Genomic DNA, 21,033 nt, shown 5'->3' with positions numbered 1-21,033 from the left:
ACAACCAAACTGGGATGGCACTAACAAAGCACAACCACCAACAGCTATCCTTGGCTTCTTGCAACCACTGCTATAACACCCCTAATGGGAGGCATCTAGCGTTTCCTTAAAACCTAGAAAGAAGCAGAGTCCACCACCTTTCAGTGCATCCTGTTCCACTGTGAAACAATTCTTACCATTAGGAAGTTTTTCTGTTTAGTCGATATCCTCTTTTCTCATAATTTGAACACTTTGGCTTGGGTCCTACCTTCTGAAGCAACAGCAAACAAAGTATATCCATCACATATTTGGCAGTCCTTTGAATATTTGAATATGTCTATCATCTTACTTCTTAATTAGGAGGTTTGGGCTGGGTGTTCATCAGTATGCAGATGATACCCAGCTCTACCTCTCTTTTAAATCAGAACCAGTGAAGGCGGTAAAGGTCCTGTGTGAGTGTCTGGAAGCGGTTGGAGGATGGATGGCGGCTAACAGATTGAGGTTGAATCCTGACAAGACAGAAGTACTGTTTTTGGGGGACAGGAGGCGGGCAGGTGTGGAGGATTCCCTGGTCCTGAATGGGGTAACTGTGCCCCTGAAGGACCAGGTGCGCAGCCTGGGAGTCATTTTGGACTCACAGCTGTCCATGGAGGCACAGGTCAAATCTGTATCCAGGGCAGCTGTTTACCAGCTCCATCTGGTACGTAGGCTGAGACCCTATCTGCCTGCAGACTGTCTCGCCAGAGTGGTACATGCTCTGGTTATCTCCCGCTTGGACTACTGCAATGCGCTCTACGTGGGGCTACCTTTGAAGGTGACCCGGAAACTACAACTAATCCAGAATGCGGCAGCTAGACTGGTGACTGGGAGCGGCCGCCGAGACCATATAACACCGGTCTTGAAAGACCTACATTGGCTCCCAGTACGTTTCCGAGCACAATTCAAAGTGTTGGTGCTGACCTTTAAAGCCCTAAATGGCCTTGGCTCAGTATATCTGAAGGAGCGTCTCCTCCCCCATCAGTCTGCCCGGACACTGAGGTCCAGCTCCGAGGGCCTTCTGGCGGTTCCCTCACTGCGAGAGGCCAAGTTGCAGGGAACCAGGCAGAGGGCCTTCTCGGTGGTGGCGCCCGCCCTGTGGAATGCCCTCCCATCGGATGTCAAGGCGATGGACAACTACCTGACATTCAGAAAACATCTGAAGGCAGCCCTGTTCAGGGAACTTTTTAATATGTGACATTTTAGTGTATTTTTCATCTCTGTTGGAAGCCGCCCAGAGTGGCTGGGGAAACCCAGCCAGATGGGCGGGGTACAAATAATAAATTATTATTATTATTATTATTAATTACCTGTTGGGGGTAACTGTACTCAAGCCCTTCAACCTTTCATCTTGTTCTCTTGGCAACTCATCATCTTTGTTACCCTGTTCTGGACACATTCCAGTTTGTTAATATACTTCTTGAGCAGCTGTGTACTGCACACAGTACACCACGTGAGATGTGATAAAAAGCAGAATACAGTGGTACCTCGGGTTAAGAAATTAATTCGTTCTGGAGGTCCGTTCTTAACCTGAAACTGTTCTTAACCTGAGGTACCACTTTAGCTAATGGGGCCTCCCACTGCTGCCGCACCACCGCTGCGTGATTTCTGTTCTCATCCTGAAGCAAATTTCTTAACCCAAGGTACTATTTCTGGGTTAGCGGAGTCTGTAACCTGAAGCGTCTGTAACCTGAAGTGTCTGTAACCCAAGGTACCACTGTATGGTATGATACCACTATGTTTCATGATCTGGATACTATACTTCTGTTGATGCAAGCCATAATCACATTTGCCTTTTTTATTTATTTAACTAGATAAAGGTAAAGGTACCCCTGCCCATACAGGCCAGTCGTGTCCGACTCTAGGGTTGTGCGCCCATCTCACTTAAAGAGGCCGGGGGCCAGCGCTGTCCGGAGACACTTCCGGGTCACGTGGCCAGCGTGAAGAAGCTGCTCTGGCGAGCCGGCACCAGCGCAGCACACGGAAACGCCGTTTACCTTCCTGCTATAAAGCGGTACCTATTTATCTACTTGCACTTAGGGGTGCTTTCGAACTGCTAGGTGGGCAGGAGCTGGGAGCTGGGACTGAAAGACGGGAGCTCACCCTGCCGCGGGGATTCGAACCGCCGACCATGCAATCGGCAAGCCCTAGGCGCTGAGGTTTTACCCACAGCGCCACCCGCGTCCCACTTTTTATTTACAGCTTTGTTACAATAAATGAGTACAGCAGCCCAATACCATATTTTTTGCTCTATAAGACTCACTTTTTCCCTCCTAAAAAGTAAGGGGAAGTGTGTGTGCGTCTTATGGAGCGAATGCAGGCTGCGCAGCTATCCCAGAACAGCAAGAGGGATCGCTGCTTTCGCTGCACAGCGATCCCTCTTGTTGTTCTGGCTTCTGAGATTCAGATTTTTTTTTTCTTGTTTCCCTCCTCCAAAAACTAGGTGCGTCTTATGGTCTGGTGTGTCTTATAGAGCGAAAAATACGGTAAGTCCTGTCACATTTGCCTTTTTATCCTCTTTGTCACACAGACTTTGTTTTAGCTTGTAGTCTACTAAAAACAAAAGCCCCTGTATCTTTGCACATGTAATGAACTGTACAGACTACCTATAAGAGTGGGCTGCCCACTGCTAAATGCATAGCAGTGCCCTGCATAACTATGTGGAGGTCAACTTGGTGAATAGGCAGGACGATAAGGCATCCACTTTAACCTGGTATGGTTAGACCTCAGTTTTCTTCAGAACTCAAAAAGAAAAACCAGGGAAACATTGTTTGGGAATTCCAAGGGGTGTGCGTGCTTAGATTTCAAAGAGCTTGAGCTCCCAAATAAAATGAAACACAAAATATCAGATGCAGTTATTATCAGATGCAGTCATTTTTAGAAATACAAGATATCCAAAGTCAGTGTGATACACTGTTAGCACATCAGACTCACAGCCCGGTTTCATATCCCCACTCAGCCATAGAGCTCACTGGGTGACCTTGTTGCCAGTCATTATCTCTTGGCCCAACTAACCTATCTTTGCACAGTAGCTGTGAAAATAAAATGTTGCCTTGAGATCCTTGGAGGAAAGGTGGGGTAGAGCAGACGTTTGCAGCCGAATCTTATTGTCTACTCAGAAGGAAGTAAAATTCCAATTGTAAACCTGTAAGTGTAGTATGTGTAAAGAGAGATACACTCTGTTTACTAAACCCCTTGTAACTATTCACCCCTCACAGAGGAAACAAAGCTTCAAAAGCAAAAACAAAACAAAACAAAATCTTGGCCAGGGATCAATGTTCATCTGGTGACCGCATGTTTCGGGCTCAGATGCATTACACAAGAAGATGAAAGCTTAGAAAACGGCTGCTGTTCTTCATCCGCCACAGCATAAAATATACATTATTGGCATGAAAGTTGTCACTTATGCTCAGCAAAGAAAGTCACAGTGATTTGGATAGCAATCCAACCCGAAACACACACTATGGAAGGATTCTCCCAGGGGCATATATTTTGCAAAATGGTTGACGGTGTCATAAAAGATGAGCAGTGACACGAAGGGGGAGGGGGGAGATATCTGGTTACAAAACAACCTAGAGATTTAACAGGCCTCAAAGTTAACATATTACTTTATTACACCTCAGCCTTCAGCATTTGCACTGCCATATCTGCCCATGACAGAAACATAATAGGAGACATTACAATGTCGGAAATTAGTCCTAATGTGTTACAGAAGCTTATTTCCAGGTAAGTGTGTATGTAAATGCTATTTAGCCTTAGACTACAAAGATGATAATGGATTTACCTAGTTTTCAGTATACTCCTTCCAAAATACTATAAATTAAATCAGACCAAGGCTTCAAACATTCAAGATATCACATGAGATAGGCTCAAACATGCAACTTCTGCAGTGGGTCAACAGAGGCGCCACAATGGAGAATTCTATTAGCAAAGCATTGGTAACTTGGTGGTGAGGTCATGTCTGAAACTTGTGATTTGTTCGGTGTTGCTAGTAAGGGACACTGTAGGCCAAGGGGTTGACACAGACCTAACAGAGTTGTCAGAATATCTCATCACAGGTGTCCTAATTTCCCCCCATCCACTGAGTTTCACATATTTTTAATAACTACAGTATTCCTTCAAAGTCTTGACAAATTGAAAAACATTAATCAGCTAAGTACCACTTAATACAGGATCCTAAACATTGAATTTCACAGGACAGTTTGGTTCTCAGACAGGGACTACCCATAAATTGTGCAATACTGTATGAATAATCATCACTTTGAAACACAATAAAACCATTTTACTTTGAACAAAACCATGAAAACTCAAAAGGATGCAGAAATAACCTCAAGGCTATAGTCAACAAACACATTTTTGCGGACTAAAATGAATCTTTTCACTGAACAAATTGTGAGCAAGCCAGTATAAACAAAAAGGCCACACAGACAAGCAAAGAAAGCAACCATTTCCCATTCAGGAGAGCAAATTCCCTGAATTAAAATAACTTGGGTTTGGTTTTTCTATCATCCCCCCCCCTTAAAGAATAAAGCACAACGACATTTAGAATACTATCCACTTGTTCCACCATAAATATGTGACTTATGAAATAATTTTTTAGAGATATAGGTCATTTAAAAAAATACTTCTTTCAAGTTTGCATTAACTGTATGTTGTTTTAGTAGACATTATTTGGATATACTGTACAGACTGTATCTCCCTTACTGGACCAACCAGTACTTTAAAATGTTGAAAACCCAGATTTAAAACTAGACTGCATGTCTAGACTGATTATGGACACCTGGTTGACTCTGCTGTTCTTAGAACAGAAAAGACACAATCTCAAACTGATTTTTTAAGGTAATATTTCCACAGAATGTGAACTCTCCTCTAGCAAGAGCAGAACAATTAAGGGGGAGGGAATTAAATAGGAGCTAAGGGGACTTTGGGGTAACTAGACTATATTCCGCCACTTCTTCCATGTTGCTCACTCCAAGTATTATTATTGTCGGAAGTCAGGTGATAACTGTGCATGCAACATGTATTTTATGATCATGGAATAAAAGCAAACAAACAGAAAAAGAAGGTGCAGTGGGTGAATTTAAGTTGAGGAGGTGAGAGCCGTGAGAGGGCTCTTTGGGTGGTGCCACCCCAATTGTTGCATGCCTGCTCCAGAGCGGCTTGCCTGGCACTGGCCTTTTAGAATTGCTCCTTGGTATTCTGAGGAGCTGAAGACTTGGATCATGACTGCAGCACAGGCAGAATGGCTTTCATAGTGAATATCACTGAGCCAACATTGGATTTAGGGTGGTGTGGGGGCTTCCCCTGCAAAGAGCTCCAAGCTGAGGGGACACAGAACAGAAGGCAAGAGGGAGCAGAGCATGAAAATAATAGTTGTTGTTTTTTTAATAAAATTTTTATTGGATTTTCACATTTTACACACACACACAAAACAAAAACAAAAACAAAACATGTATAATTTCATATTCTTACTTTCTTTATCCCCTTTCCCTGACTTCCCCCCACCCCCTCTTCATACATCCCAATTCCAATAATTAATTCAGCAAGTTCTTATCTCCCATCTTTAACATATTATTATTATTTTTTAAAACTTAGCTCTTTTTACTTATCCACATTTAACTTATCCAATTCTATTATAAACATTAAATCCTTTTTCTAAGGTCGACCTAATTTCCCTTCCAAGAATTTCTCCCTTCGTATATTGATTAATTATATGTCATAATGGCCGAATGCAAAAATCATACAATTTTGAAATTCTATTCTCCCCTCCCTCCCTACCCCAGTTTCCATCCCTTCCCAAGCAAATATCCCCGAAAACAGTTCCTAGCCCGGATTCCTCACATCCGAGGCCTTCAAGTCTCTGTCAGTCTCTATCTGCCGATTTTGTTGATAACCCTTTTTGTTGGTCCTCAGGTCTCGAAGGAGTTCTGTCACAGTCACATCAAATTTTCTTCCATCCAGAATATTTAAAAGCAATTGCTGCAAAAGGTCAGCTGATCTCCCATATTCAAAGAAGTCCCAATCATATTTCTTTATTCTTTTAAATTCCAGTATTCCAAGGACTCCAGGGACTTCCTCCTTCATCTTTCTCATCTTTCGCAGATTTGTAATCCGAAAATCTTCTTCTTTATTTCCTGACAATATAGGCTTCTGATTGGTATTTTCCTGTAGTTTTTTCACTCCTTCTTTCCTCTCCACCAATTCCAAAAACGTCTCTTCTGGTTCAGCTGCAGATTCCTTATCAGTCAAATCCTTTATGCATTCAGCAGAGTTGTTTGTTTTAGAGTTCAAGGTCATAAGTTCTTTATTCATAGCCGTACTCTGCTCCTGCAGCATTCCCACGAGAAAGAACATTTTTTCTATCTCTGCCAGTAATTTTCCCTCTGCAGCCATTGTAATGTCTCTAGTTCCCCCTAGGGGGATTCCAATTACTTGATAGTCCTTTTTCCAACAGTCCGTTACTTGTTGTTTATAGCTACGTTGTTTCCAACCACCTCAATTCAAATGCAACACTTTTAATTCAGAGAGTCATTAAATAACAAAGTTCTTAACTTTAGCCGCCCGTTTGACAGCTCCTTTGACAGCTGTCAAACTCCTTATTCTTTTTCCTCCGGCTCACACACAGGACGCTCCCGGGTTCGGGGGGGGGGGGGGTTACACAAAAACTTCCAAAATTCCTCACTTTCTCTCCAGCACAAGACTTCTTCTGTCAAATTCTTGGAAGTATCTTTTATCTGACACCAAAAACAGTACTCTCCACCTTAGTTCTCCGATCCTTGCTTTAGATCATTTGTAGGTAGGGGGGGTGCGGACTTCCCTTTAGCACATCCCCCGGTTGTACCGAATTCAAAGGTATAAATTTTAAAGTCCGAATTCCATTCTACTCACGGGTTGTTCTTTTTCCAGTCCGAATTTTGGGGAAAAAGTCAGCGCTCTCCGGCCATGGCTGCGCGGCTTCGCTCCACTGAAGTAGCGGTCTACTCACAGCACCACGCCACTCCCCGTACCCTCTCCGTAGCCTTTAAAAAGGCTCTTCGTGGGTCGGGGAAGGCGCTTAAAGGTGCCCGCCGAGTCACCAAGTCCGCAGGCTTCCACGCCTGCGGTTTCTAAGGGTCCCCGCGTCGCCGGCGCGGCAAGACCCGTCTTCAGCAGAGCCGATTCCCTCCGGAGCTCGGAGGGAATCCGCCATTAGCCGATCGCGCTAACCCGGAAGTCGCATGAAAATAATAGTTATTAGGGGTGCACCAAATTTCGTCCTCATTCAGGGTGACATATTACCAAAGTCCACCCCTGACTTGAGAACAGTCATGAGTGTGTATAATCAAGCCTATTACATGGCAGCAGCAAAGAGAGCTTACTTTCCTGCCACCACTGCACCCTCAAGTTGACATCCGGCTGAACTTTTCACAATAGTGAAGCAGCTGGTAGGTCCCAGGCTATCTTCTGGGACAACAGAACTTTCTGAGGTCAATTGTGACAAAAGCTGCAAGGAACTTTGAGGACAAAAGTTGCTCATATTTACTATTAACTTGATGGTGCTGGAGTTGCAATATGCAAAGTGTCCAAGGTCTTAGTACTGTACAAGGGATCAGTTTCAGTTCTTATGGCCAGATTATGTTGACAAGGCACTTGAAGGAGGTCAACCCACCCCTGCTCATCTTAGCTTCTACGAAGTAGCTTGAAGGGATTGACTGAGTATGGCCAGGGAATTGTAAATGCACCTTACAGAATGTGGTAATGATGACCTTGAAAGGGATGTTGGTATGCTAAAGCTCTCCCTGAACTGTCAGGAGCTGAACACATACCATCCAGTGGTGAATATTCCCTTTTTAGGTCAAGTGGTGGAGAGGACAGTGGCTGTTAAATCATGCCTATCACCTAGTGAGCTTTGTAGGTGAGAAAGATTTTTGGGTTTCCCATGACTAAACTAACACTCTAAACATTACAAACATAAGAAATTAGTTCCCAGGATGAAAATTATACACCACACAACTATTGAAATCTGGCCAGCTCATTAAGAGTCTCCACTGCAGTCCTTTCAAAGTATGAAAAAATGGGGAGGGGGAATTTAAATTTCACTTGACAAGGGGATAATATCAGATCTTTCCATTGCCAACTGAAAGGAAAGAATTCAAGATAAGTTAGCATCACATACTTAAGATCATGAGCAGTTTTTCCACTTCAACCATGTCTTTAAAGAGAGAGTTACATTTATATAAAAGCAGAACAAAAATAAGAGCGTTGAAGGTGTAACATATGCATTCTCTTAAAGATCCAAATAGTTCTAACACTTGCTTTGACAGGTAACATGTGTAAGTTTAACCTCTTAAATAATTACATTTAATAGATACACCCGTAATCCCCTTACTTAGAAAGACAGGATTGTTACCCTTAGGTCTTTTTATCATCTTATGGGATTATCTGAAGTAATTCCAAGAGCAGCAGAACTGACAATAAGCCATGGTTTGAAAAATGGGCTCTTCACAGACTTGGCAATAAGCGGCGGGGTGGAGTGGGGGGTTGGATGCCATGTAGGCACACTGCTTGCAATCTCCCTCACTGGAAACCTGCTGTTCTTATTCTGAGCATTTTATTAGATTTGGCTCTAAAAATGGTTGAAATGGTCTTTTGGCACCATGTGAACCAATCTCAATCACTTTACCTTGCAACTGGCTTGGTATAATAGTTGCTTAGAAACAGCTGAACAAATTCAGTTGATCAAAGGATGTAACAAAGCTCATCTCTTCAGTTCAGCAAAGACAGTTTAAGTATTCATTTTGAAGTGGCCAGTTCTTAACTTATATATTTTTTATGCACAACCCTACATGAAACCTGAGGTGGTAAGGTCCCCTGTGCAAAAATTGTACAGTGGTACCTCAGGTTACATACGCTTCAGGTTACAGACTCCGCTAACCCAGAAATAGTGCTTCAGGTTAAGAACTTTGCTTCAGGATGAGAACAGGAATCATGCTCCGGCTTCAGGTTAAGAACAGTTTCAGGTTAAGAACAGACGTCTGGAACGAATTAAGTACTTAACCCGAGGTACCACTGTACTGCCTCATTACTAGCCTACAGTGGCCTAAGCCTAACATAAGATAGCACAGGAGGAGGAAGAAAGAGGGTGGACATATTCCATGGGTACTCCTTAATTATGGAATTGTTTTCTTCTGGATTCTCAAAGTACAATACATTATTATACACATTAAGCTGTGAGGAAATGGTATGTTACACATCCTGACAAATTATAATCAGAACAAAAATGAACCCAAATATCTCACCTAAGTATTCACTATGGGCACAAGAGTAATTCTTTGCAAGCAAGTAGACCATTGCATGAGCAGTTGAAATGCCAGAAACATCACCACTGTCCTCCACAGAATCCTAAGTGACTGAAGGGGAAGGCAGAACACCAAGAGTCAGTATTAATAAGGATTAATGCTACAGTTTCAGGAAAGGAGCCTATCCATTGTTCAGACAGCTGATGAAGAAAATACATATGTAGTTCTCAGTGAAATGCATTTAGAGGATCAAAAAGTCTTGGAAAACACAAGAGAACTTGCAAAGCTAGCAATGAAAAATAGCTTCCAATGATAGCAGAAGTCAAAGCTATAGCAAACAGTCATTATAGATAGTGTATGAGCCACACTGATCTCATGTAGCAACTCCATAAGGTGGTAATATATCTTAGTAGGCCTACAGGTTCAAGCTATTACCAGTTTTGTCTTCTTAGAATATACTGTAAATTTGTATCTCTTTATATTTTAATGCAATATTAAATTCTATACAGGCAAGCAACCCCTAACCTTAAATAAAACCCTCCAAGTTGTTGCAGCCAGCAGGAGGAAAGATTGGAATGCAACATACTTAACCTCATGGGGATTTGCTCAGTGAGGGTTTAATTCATCCAGGGTTTATCCAGATGTCTGCAATATCAGAGATTCCAGTGATTAGCAATTCTATAACATGCTTATATTTGCATAAAAATGCAGTATGCAGACTGGCTTCTATTAGCCAATTATCATCCAATGTATAAGATTTCACAACAAAAGCTTCAGGAATGAAAGTAAGAGGGAACAAAAACAATCTGCTTTAACACCACAAGAATTGCTTCCTGCTGCAACCCCTTAGGCCACAGAATTGAGCTTCATTTCTCAGCTCTTTTCACCAGTCAAAGGAATCCAAGCTTCACTACACAAAAACCATTCTAAAGGACATCGCTGGTAAATTGCTGCTTTCTCCCTATACCCACACAAAGTTTTAATAGCCAAAGGGTGGGGAGAGTGGCTTAGAAAAGAGGCAGTGAATTATGAGGGTTGATCCCTAAACCTATAGTGGCTATAATGCAATACAGCCAAAGGGTTCCAGCATAATCCTAAGCAAGAAAAACTAAGCACCTCTTCTGTAGCGATCATCCTGATGTATCACTTAGAGAAAAAGCACCAATGCAATACTGTATACCTTAGTAGGTCCTTCTCTCAATGGGATACCAGTTTTATTACAGAAGGATATGAACATCAGATATGAAACACAATTAGCACTTCTAGGCTTACAGTCTAGATTGCAGTCTCCAAGGTCATTCAAAAGCCCTGGGCTATCCAACTGCTCTGAGGGAATATTGGCAGAGGGAAAGTGCACTGCAATGAATTTGAACTGCAGACATAAGAAATGAAAAAAGGAAAAATCAACGGCCTTGCCGAACAGTCAGGGGTCTGACTTAACTGGCATCACTGACATATGAAGGCGTGAGGCACATGACAGAAATACAAACCCAGAGTTTGGCAACAGCAGAAGAGGAGATGGTGGAGATTGCTTGCAAGCAGCAGATGCCTGATATGGTCAGCCACTTTCATTATTATGATTGACATGAGAGTAGGGCCCTTCTCCTCCACAGCTGCACCTAAACAGAACTCTTTTCACATCATCACTTCTCAGCTTTAAATGCTCTCCAAATTACTTTGATGTCTGATTTCAAGTTTATAAAGGGTTGGAGTTTTTTTAAGGATAATCTATCACATGATAAGCCCATGACACCTAGATATATATAACATCATGACATAGGAATGCTATAATTCTATGCAAATTACTAATGTATGGGGAGGCTCCATGATGGGAAAGTATATTATTTGGGTGTGTTGGTGGGAAGAGTTCTTTATGAACCACATATTCAGCACTGAATCAAAGGGGGAGGGGGTTTGAATGGGGGAACGTGTGCCAGACAGCAGTGCATTAAAACTACCAGACTGATAAAATTGAAATCATCATTTTACTTAATAACTGCCCACCATAAACTGAATTCTGTTTAAGTCTCCCAAAATTCAATTAATATTTATTACAGTTTGTAGGAAATGGGGAATACCATAACGTCAATTTAAGTAACCCTCATTGTTAATTCTGATATAATTATTACATGCCCAAGGGGCTGGCCATCAATATGGTAGCACGTAAAAATAGACATGTTGCATATGCTTATGACCTAAATCACTGTCCAATCCACAATGAGAACCTTTGTGACCGAAGGGATGAGACTGAACGGAACCACCTGGTGGCAATCTCAGGGTCTAGGCCAGGCATGGCCTAACTTGGCCCTCCAGCTGTTTTGGGACTGCAACTCCCATCATCCCTAGGTTACAGGGCCAGTGGTCAGGGATGATGGGAACTGTAGTCCCAAAACAGCTGGAGGGCCAAATTTGGCCATGCCTGGTCTAAGCAAGCTTGCATGCAGCAGGGGCAGTCCACAAGGACTTGGGGTCCCAAGCCATGCAAGACTCCATAAGTCAAAGAGAGGCATAGCTATGGGTTGGCGAAGGCCTGGGCACCCCCATATCAAACACTCCATACATGGAATGCACGATGTATGGGGGGGGCACACCGCCACAGTCACAGCAAGATCAAAAGCTTCTCATACTTATCACACCGCAGTATGTGGGGTAAAGTGATATGAGAGGGGTGGGAGGCACCAATGCATCTCCTTGCCAAGGGTACCCTAGGTTCACCTCTGAAGTAAAATCAGCCCTTTGAATACTTCATTTCAAAAGTTGTGGAGATTCCTAGCTCTGCCTGAAACATCACTTTCTATTTCAGCTGCTTTACAATACCAGAATATTTAAAATAGCTAAATAAGTATATCCATAGCTTTTAAAGTGATAAAAATGCATTGTTTACCAGTTTTCTTAAGCAACGAGAACACACGACTTTGCTAACTCTGACAAGAGATATGCTTTTATTCGACCGATTTCACAGTTATTTGTTTTTATTTTGCATTAGGCAGCTTTATAGATATTCCTGGAATGCTAGATAACATCTGTGCAACAAGCACCTGCTTTTAGTTAGAGGTTTTTGAATCATTTTCAACTGTGAGATTTTTATGGTCTCAAATGGCCACTGCATTTCTCTGCCTGTCTCTAAAGAACAGTATCCAGTGTCACACCTCAGGGAAGGCATTTTTTCTCCAGGTTTATGTACTCACAAGTGATCTTCAGATGTCGAATTCTTGCTTGGGAAAGTTTAATTTAAGTTACCCAGACTTTTTTGTGAGTATATAAATCAGCACATACCTCCCAGAAGACATTTGTTAAAGTAACATGTGAAGATAATACTTCCTTAGGAACAGTTACTATTCCACCCCAATAGGTAGGGTAAAAATGGAACAAACAAGTTAGCTCAGTTGCTAGGGGTTGGACAACATTGCCCTCATGGTCCCTTCCAACTCTATGATTTGATGATGGTAAACATAAAAGCAAGGTCAGGGGTCAGCAACCTTTTGCAGCCATGGGCCGGTCCACCGTCCCTCAGACCTTGTGGGGGGCCGGACTATATTTTGGAAGGGGAAATAATGTACGAATTCCTGTGCCCCACAAATAACCCAGAGATGCATTTTAAATAAAAGGACACATTCCACTCATGTAAAAAACATGCTGATTCCCGGACCGTCCGTGGGCCGGATTTAGAAGGCGATTCAGCTGGATCCGTCCCCCAGGCCTTAGGTTGCCTACCCTTGAGCTAGGTCAGGGTTTGAACAAAAACATGCTGGGTGAAAAATCCAAATGCAACTTTTCACAGTCTTCTGGAGCTGCCTTGCTGTTAAGAACGTTACAGCTATGATTGTGGCCAGATCTGTCTTCCACTTTGCCACCATTAACAGTGCCCAAAATTTGTTGTGTAAAGTGACTTCACCACCATGCCTTATGCTCAGATAACCTCTGAGTCTGTTCCCATTTTCCCTTTGGTTGGCAACTATTAATGTAGATTCAGATGAGGACTGTACTACCTAAGAGACTGTCAAGGAGGCCCTGTAACCCCTTTTTTAATTTCATTTTCTTATATAGGCACACGACCTTTGACACCAAAAACATTCCAAAGAAGAGACAGTGTACATATTGGTCCACAGTCTGCACAGTTCTTTTCCTGAGGGTATGTTCCCCACTGTTAACTCTCAAAAGTCTCAAAATTTAGGGAAGACCTCCTTATTTCTTTATCCACTCCAGTGTGATAACTTTCTTCACATATTTCTGCCCTTGTTGATGACATCCACAGCAAGTACAACATGATTTATCCCTTCTATATGGGTGGGGGATTTTTTATTTTTTATTACAAGGCAAGGCAAATAATGCTCCAAACAGGATATAGGTTCAGAAAACTCCTGCAATGAAAAATGACTTTGTGTGGCCCATGCACAAGCCCCCTCAGTGTGCACCAAATATGTTCTTTTCATCATGGCAAACAAAAGCAAAACTAAGAGTTTAGATCCTTAACCACCATCACGGCTGGTTGGACTAGGCTGGAATCTACACACATACAAAAAACGTTCTGAAAATGCTTTTTTAAAAGAGTTTTTCAAAATACATTGAATTATCCATAAGGCTTACCATCGCCATCTAGTGTCACATTGTATATTGCACATAAAACACACTTAAAACGTTTTATTTGCAGCTCTCTATTTTAACCGAGCAACGATTAAAAAACGTTTCTCCACCTAAGACAGTGAGGTCAAGCTGGTCAACTGGCATCTCAACACACCCACCTTTTCCACTGATTGTCTTCTTTCTCAAAGGATACGGATCAGAAATTGAACCCTACCACTAATATTAAGAAAAGGGACGCAGGTGGCGCTGTGGGTTAAAGCCTCAGCGCCTAGGACTTGCCGATCGAAAGGTCGGCGGTTCAAATCCCTGCGGCGGGGTGCGCTCCCGCTGCTCAGTCCTAGCGCCTGCCAACCTAGCAGTTCGAAAGCACCTCCGGGTGCAAGTAGATAAATAGGGACCGCTTACCAGCGGGAAGGTAAACGGCGTTTCCGTGTGCGGCTCTGGCTCGCCAGAGCAGCGATGTCACGCTGGCCACGTGACCCGGAAGTGTCTCCGGACAGCGCTGGCCCCTGGCCTCTTAAGTGAGATGGGCGCACAACCCCAGAGTCTGTCAAGACTGGCCCGTACGGGCAGGGGTACCTTTACCTTTACCTTTACTAATATTAAGTGTTAAGTGTTAGCACCAGGAATCAAGCTGGTAAAAGCAAGAGAAATTGTAGAAAACCCTCTGCTGCACCAATCCTCAGGCCATCAAAGCTCAAAGAGGTGGGAATTTGGCGAGGTAGGTATTTTTACTTCCACATTAAATCCCCATCTTCACCCTGAAACTCCTTCTGAACAGCCTATGGATCTCACAATCTCCCTTGCAAAGCTGAGGCAGAAAGACTTGCACCAGCCAACACAAGCTGTTAAGATATTTGGGTTGTCTCCTTAAAGCATTTGACATGTGTCTGCTTGTTTTCTTTTGTTCCGATCTACTTTCCAATAAATACATGTCCCCCCTGTGAAGTTTCCCCTTTTGAGGTTTCCTGTCAATGTCACCAGCAATTAAGGGAACTCAAGGTTTGCAAGATGAAATATATTTCTTTTAAAAAAATGTAAACTATCTAAGCACAATCTTAAACTAGCATTCACTGTTGGTGCTTTAAGTTGTCTTCTATTTTCACCTTTAACAAGACACAAATGTGATCTGAATTAGCAGAACTATTAAAATACCATATCAGTTTATTGGCTTTACCCTTCACCTTGGGTCAAAGGGTGAGGAGCTCAGGGGTCAGGGACAGAGAGTTTCACAGATGGATTTTTAGGTCAACAGAAAGCATGTAAATCCACCTGTTTGGGATTTTGAAACACTGACAGGTATGCATCTATGGAACAGATGAAACTCTAAAGTTACGGAGGGAAAATGGGTCTGGGTCAACTCATGGAACCAATAAATGTTCATCACAAAAGGAGTATATTATGGCTACTTCCTTTCTGCATAGATAATAGCAAGCAGTCATATATGTACCACCATGTATAACAATTATATATACTTAGCTAAGCTGGAAAACTGCAGCTAACTTATCACTCCTGTGTTCCTATCTCAGTTTACTAAACCATTACAGTGGTACCTCGGGTTAAGAACTTAACTTGTTCTGGAGGTCCATTCTTAACCTGAAACTGTTCTTAACCTGAAGCACCACTTTAGCTAATGGGGCCTCCTGCTGCGCCGCAGTTGCACAATTTCTGTTCTCATGCTGAAGCAAAGTTCTTAACCCGAGGTACTATTTCTGGGTTAGCAGAGTAACCTGAAGCGTATGTAACCCGAGGTACCACTGTACATATAAATGAGCTTTTTGCCTGTACATGGAACCCCTTTGCTTATCCCTTCACAGCACAAGCAAACCAGAAGTCTTCAATTAACCATAGTTTCCTGGTTTCACACTGGTTACCTGCTTCAGAGCAAACCAGGGTATTAAACAAAATTCAAACCATGGTTTACTATCCTGGTTTGTTCCAAAACTGGTAACAAGAGCTTCACACTTTAATTAGAGGCCTCCTAGTTTAGTTATGGTTTGCCTGTGTGTGCAAGGAAAAGGCTTGTTCATAACTTGGCTGACGTGGAAGACACATGAACAAAGTGGAGAGAAGATTCACAAGCTTAGTGATATGGGAGTAACTTCAGAAGCAACAACTTCAAACTGCTAAGATATCACAGATGTCTTCTAAAAGTCAGATAGTTGTTTATTTCCTTGACATTTACTAATTGAGAAGTAAAATATTTTGTAATATCTTGTGCTGTATTTTCAGTGCTGTGGGTCTAGAATTATTTAAAAGATTTAATTTAAAGAACTACAATTAAATGTTTTTTTAAAACATCATATATATATATAAAATTAAAATCAAACTGGATAAACTTTATGTTACTACCTGTTGCAATTTCCTCCTGGCTAGAAATTTCACATGTGTAACATAAGAGCAAAGCTGCATCAGAGAAAAATAATTATTGACATTATTATCTCTGAGTCCTGCTCTGGTTCCAAAAGAATAACAATGCACCGTCTAACTTGGAATGATATTTTACAGAAGAAATATGAAGGAATGCTTGGAATCACAGGGAAACTCTCCAAATTTGTCTCTTAAGAGACAGCTTGGTTATAGTATTTTACAAGAAGAGTGATAGTGATGTGAAATGTAAAAACTCAGCAGAACATTATCTAAATACTGGATTAAATGTTTAAGCCTTCAGAAAGATAAATTATAGACTTAAAATTCCACAGAAGATATTCCTAAGAATAACCCACTTATTAGCTTTTACATTTTTCTCTGCATAGTATTTTCCAAAATAAAGTGATATTTTACTCACCCTTCCACATTAAAAGATGCATATATAATCATATTAGATCAGTATTGCACATGGCCTCCCAAATAGGAAATTCTTTCTTACTCCCTAATGTAAAAATCTGTAGCAACTAAAGTTAGTTGCCAGCACACACTTCAGCTGAATCAGAGAACATTTGCAAGCAACTAGTCCCTTAAGAATATTTCTAGCTATCTACTTTGCTTATATATGGCTATTCCTGGACTATTTCCGTGCCGTGATAACCTCACATCTAGATTACTGTAACACACTCTATTTGGGGCTGTCCTTGAGGGCAGTTCAGAGGCTGCAGAATGCTCAGTTCCTGAGACTTTTACACCTATTATCTGTGATCTGCACTGTCTGCCTTTTTGCTTCTGATTCTAGTTTGGATGTTTATATTTAAGCTCCTAAATAGCTTGGGACCCAAATACTTTCCTGAGTGCCTTAACCAATGTGGCACAGTCCAGCCACTGATCCTTGGGGGTAGGCCATCTCTTGAGACTATCTCTAGACAATGATGGTCTAAGTTAGAGCCTTCTTAGTGATGGTGTCCTCTTTATGGAAAACCCTACCTCTGGAGATATGTCAGCTAGAGGTCAAACTTTTGCAGAGGGAAGCCTACTGTACTCAACTCCCTGCAAGTTTCAGAATCCTGATTTTCCATGTATTGTGGAAAGAGCAAAGCCTGAAAAAAGTTCCAGCGATCAATGTTTTTGTTTGACACTACAAATTTAACACCACATACAGTGGTACCTCAGGTTACATACGCTTCAGGTTACATATGCGTCAGGTTACAGACTCCGCTAACCCAGAAATAGTACCTCGGGTTAAGAACTTTGCTTCAGGATGAGAACAGAAATTGGGCGGTGGCGGCGCGGCAGCAGCGGGAGGCCTCATTAGCTAAAGTGGTGCTTCACGTTAAGAACAGTTTCAGGTTAAGAACAGACTTCCGGAACGAATTAAGTATGTAACCAGAGGTACCACTGTATAAGATTTTCACATGACCTAAGACAACCTCATGTGCAATGTTTTCTAGTTCACACATTCAGCTGGCAATCATAAAGCATATAGCAATTAATTAATGCATGTGTGAAACACATATTATAACTATAGCGTCTAAGAATGTCTCATACAAAGCATATACATAAAATCACCCTCTTGTGCTCATCATTAACCCAGAAAAGATAACAATCCCAAGGTTGTCAATCACATTCAGTGACATATAGTAGAAAGCCTTACTTCACCCATCAAGCATTCACAGAAAGGATTGACTGTGATTAGAAGAGTAGTTGGATATGGCTGAGGTAGTAGTAACTGATTTCTGTTATTTATGCAGTGTTATCAAGTACATTGTCTTCTAACAGGGACAGAGGGAGAGAAGAAAATAGGTTCCTGCCTGCAATTATCAGACAGAAGAGACAAAGGATAGTGACCAAGGGCACATGCTTATACTTATGGGTGACACTCCTTATCAGGGGACCAAGCTATATATTTCCTCATGATCCAATTCCCCAGCTCAGCCAATGAGGCTTACTCCCAGGTAAATGGGGTCAGGACTGCAGCCTCAGTCACCTCTCTCAGCTTTTCACCTCCCCTCCTCCCATCCTTCAGGAACAGTTCCAATGAATCCACAGGAGCAAACCATCATCCCTTTCAATTATGTACCAGCCCAAAAAAGAAATAAAAGGAAGCCCTGAAATGCTTCCCACGGAGCCATTAGTAAGGCCTGGGCTTGCCTTATTAATTTAGCTTTAAATGTTGCCATTGTGCTTTCTTGTCTTTTCAGTGCCAATTCAGATAATGCTTAGGAATCCACAGATCAGCCTGACTAACCAAACAGTTACCATTAGGCTCTGCAGATGCTGTGCTGGCCTTTACAGATGCATGCACAGATCTCACTGAGCTCTGCTACAAAAGTGCGAAAACGGGTGAGCAATAAAGTAAACAACTGCCGAGTTCCAGGCTTTTGTTTATTCAGATTCACGCATCGACCTCCAGTTTCATTCAACAAAATGCAAACTCTTGCAAAGAGAGAGAGAGAGAGAGAGAGAGAGAGAGAGAGAGAGAGAGAGAGAGGATGGGGTTGAGGGGAGACACTCGGGTGGTTCCTGGCAAAGCTCTTCGAGAGGGCGAGAGAGCCAAACAAACGGAATAGGACGAGGCGGGAAAAGTCGAAGGAACCCTGAACAGCAGCGACTCCGAAGTGGAGAGACCCCTCCAGGCAGACACGGTCCTCCAGCCTCAGATTTTGTTTTCAGCGCCTGCTGTTGGAAAATGTGAGTTGCTTCTGAGCATGTACAGAGTATCTCCACACACACACACACACACACGGTCACTGAGTAAACACAACCACCCCAAACATATCTGGTGTTGGGCAGAGGAGACTCTCAGCGAACTGGGGGCTCCGGGACCTCTTGTTTTGCAAGTTAAGCATGGGGCAACGCCCACCCAATTCAGCTCCTGAGGAAAACAACTATAGGCACTCGGAGTTAGCAGGCACAACGTCAGCAACCGCGGAGGCACTTTGAACGAAGGAGCATCGTAGGAAAGGGAAGTATGTGCGTATAAAACGACTTATAGGTTCATTTTTGCAGTGACACATACCAGGACTCAAACCCTAGTTTTCGCTTCTCCCCACACTGGGAGAAACTGCTTTCTGCACATGTCCAGAGGCAACACTCCTGGCCCGGACAGGCTCTTATGCTCTAACACTCCGGGAGAGACTGAATCCTTGCTCCCAAGTTCTCAGAATCCGACCATCCATCACCCTCACCACACAGCAGACTTATTTGGAGGGGCGCCCCACGAAAACCCCTTCCCCGTGCGAGCGCGCGTGGGTTCGCACCCTAATGCCGCTGTGAATTTCGTGTACCAGGGGGATCCCCTGTTCATCTGCACTGGATCCCGGCGGGGTTGGCGGATCCAGCGCCTTGCAGACTCCGGAATTTCTCCTGCAACCCGCAGCTTGGACAAACCGGCCCCTAACTCTCTCAGCAACAACTTGGAGGAACGGAGAGAAAAGAGCCAGGAGGTCAGGCATTTGCAGCGCCGCCGAGGCAAAGGCAGAGGAGGAGAAGCGAGAAAGGAGGAGAAGAAGGGGAGGGAGGAAATCCCCAACCGGCGCATCCTCCAGCCCCGCCGAGAAAGAGGCGACGCCTGGGCGGTGGGGGGCCTGGCTTCTTCTTACCTTGGGCTGCGGGCTCCGCCAGGCTCCGCGTGTGCAGCAGCCACAAGAGCAGCTGGAGCAGGAAAGGGCTCCTCTCCCAGCCGCGCGGCCGGAGGTGCCGCTGCATCCCTGAGCCGGCTCTCCTCGCCTGCCCTCGCGCCCTCCACCATCCACGGGATCCGGAGCCGAGGTGCTGCTGCTGCTGCTGCTGCTGCTGGGACGGCGCTTGGGCTGCCCCGTCCCCGCTTCCCTGCCCTTCCCCTTCGCGGGGTTCTGCGCTGTGGAGCCGGCTGCCTCGAGGTGGCTGCCGCTCCCAGCGCGCTCTCTCGCTGCTCTCAGCCTCCTCCGCTTGTCACTTCCCCAAAGCGGCGCTCCAGGCCGACCCATCCCAGGCCGAGGCAGCCCCGTTGGCTGGAGGCGGCCGGAGAGGCAGCCCTTGTGCTCGGCTCACCAGCGGCCCCTGCTGGGCTAGCGCGGGAAAGCGGCGCGGGAAGTCCCTCGTCCCCCTGTCTGTGTGAGAAGGCCCAACGAGGCTCTGAAATACTTGGGAGTTTAACTTGTAAAGCACGCACACGTTCAAAATTAGTTTTAAGGCCGCACAGAAGGAAATAAAAATAATAAAAAAGGACAGCTCTCTAGTCGTGGTTTATGGGAAAGGCTGAGGCAACTAAGGGAAGGTCCTGCTATTAGGCAGAGGGAGGCAATGGATGGAGTAGGTGAGGGGTAAGAACAGAGCTGGGTGCTCACAGCCTGCCCTGCGCCCCCTAAGCTAACCTGCTGCTCTGGGGAGCTGTGGGGGATGCTGTTCCCTCACCAAGCTGCCAGTCTGCTTGGCTTCTGTATGAGTAATGGGGGGGGGGGGGTTACACGCGCCATATTGCCCTTTTGCCTCAGGCAGCAAAATGGCTTGAGCCAACCAGGAAAAGAAATGAAAGTAAGCTAACAGAAGACTGCACTTACCTAAAGTGGGTTTGTGGTTTTACCGGCCGAAGCAAGAGAAAAGTAGTCCGCTCCTGCTGAGGGGCATGGTGTTAAGTTTTGTTAGGAAGGCAGAATGAGGTACAGTATAACATGTGTATGGTTAGGGTCATGGGTCGCTGGATGGCACTGGGCTTTATTTGACTCTGGGTGGAGTCAAGACTTTCCTGTTTCCGCTTTGTTCTTGTTGGAGAGGAACAATAAAGTTCTTGTTTAGGTTCTTGGCT

General features: G+C 43.8%; 1 protein-coding gene across 2 annotated transcripts in view; it reads right to left on the bottom strand.

The window, feature by feature from the left end:
- The window catches only part of ROR1 (receptor tyrosine kinase like orphan receptor 1), a 160,116-nt gene extending 139,215 nt beyond the window's left edge, over positions 1 to 20,901 (bottom strand). Inside the window, exon 1 of one of the 2 annotated variants that reach the window (XM_079982396.1) lies at positions 20,789 to 20,901. Coding sequence is in view for 1 of the 2 variants with exons in the window: in XM_079982394.1 (XP_079838520.1) it covers positions 19,850 to 19,955 (106 nt within the window). In the remaining variant the exon portion in view is untranslated. Of the gene's footprint in view, positions 1 to 19,849; positions 20,511 to 20,788 lie in introns of those variants that run through there. The other variant, XM_079982394.1, reaches the window with a different exon arrangement.
- Between the last annotated feature and the right edge of the window lie 132 nt (positions 20,902 to 21,033).

This window comes from Podarcis cretensis (genome assembly GCF_951804945.1).
Source record: "Podarcis cretensis genome assembly, chromosome: 6".
In the NCBI taxonomy this organism is placed as follows: domain Eukaryota; kingdom Metazoa; phylum Chordata; class Lepidosauria; order Squamata; family Lacertidae; genus Podarcis; species Podarcis cretensis.
The sequence above is the reverse complement of the archived record's forward strand: the minus strand, read 5'-3'. Positions and strand labels throughout refer to the sequence as shown.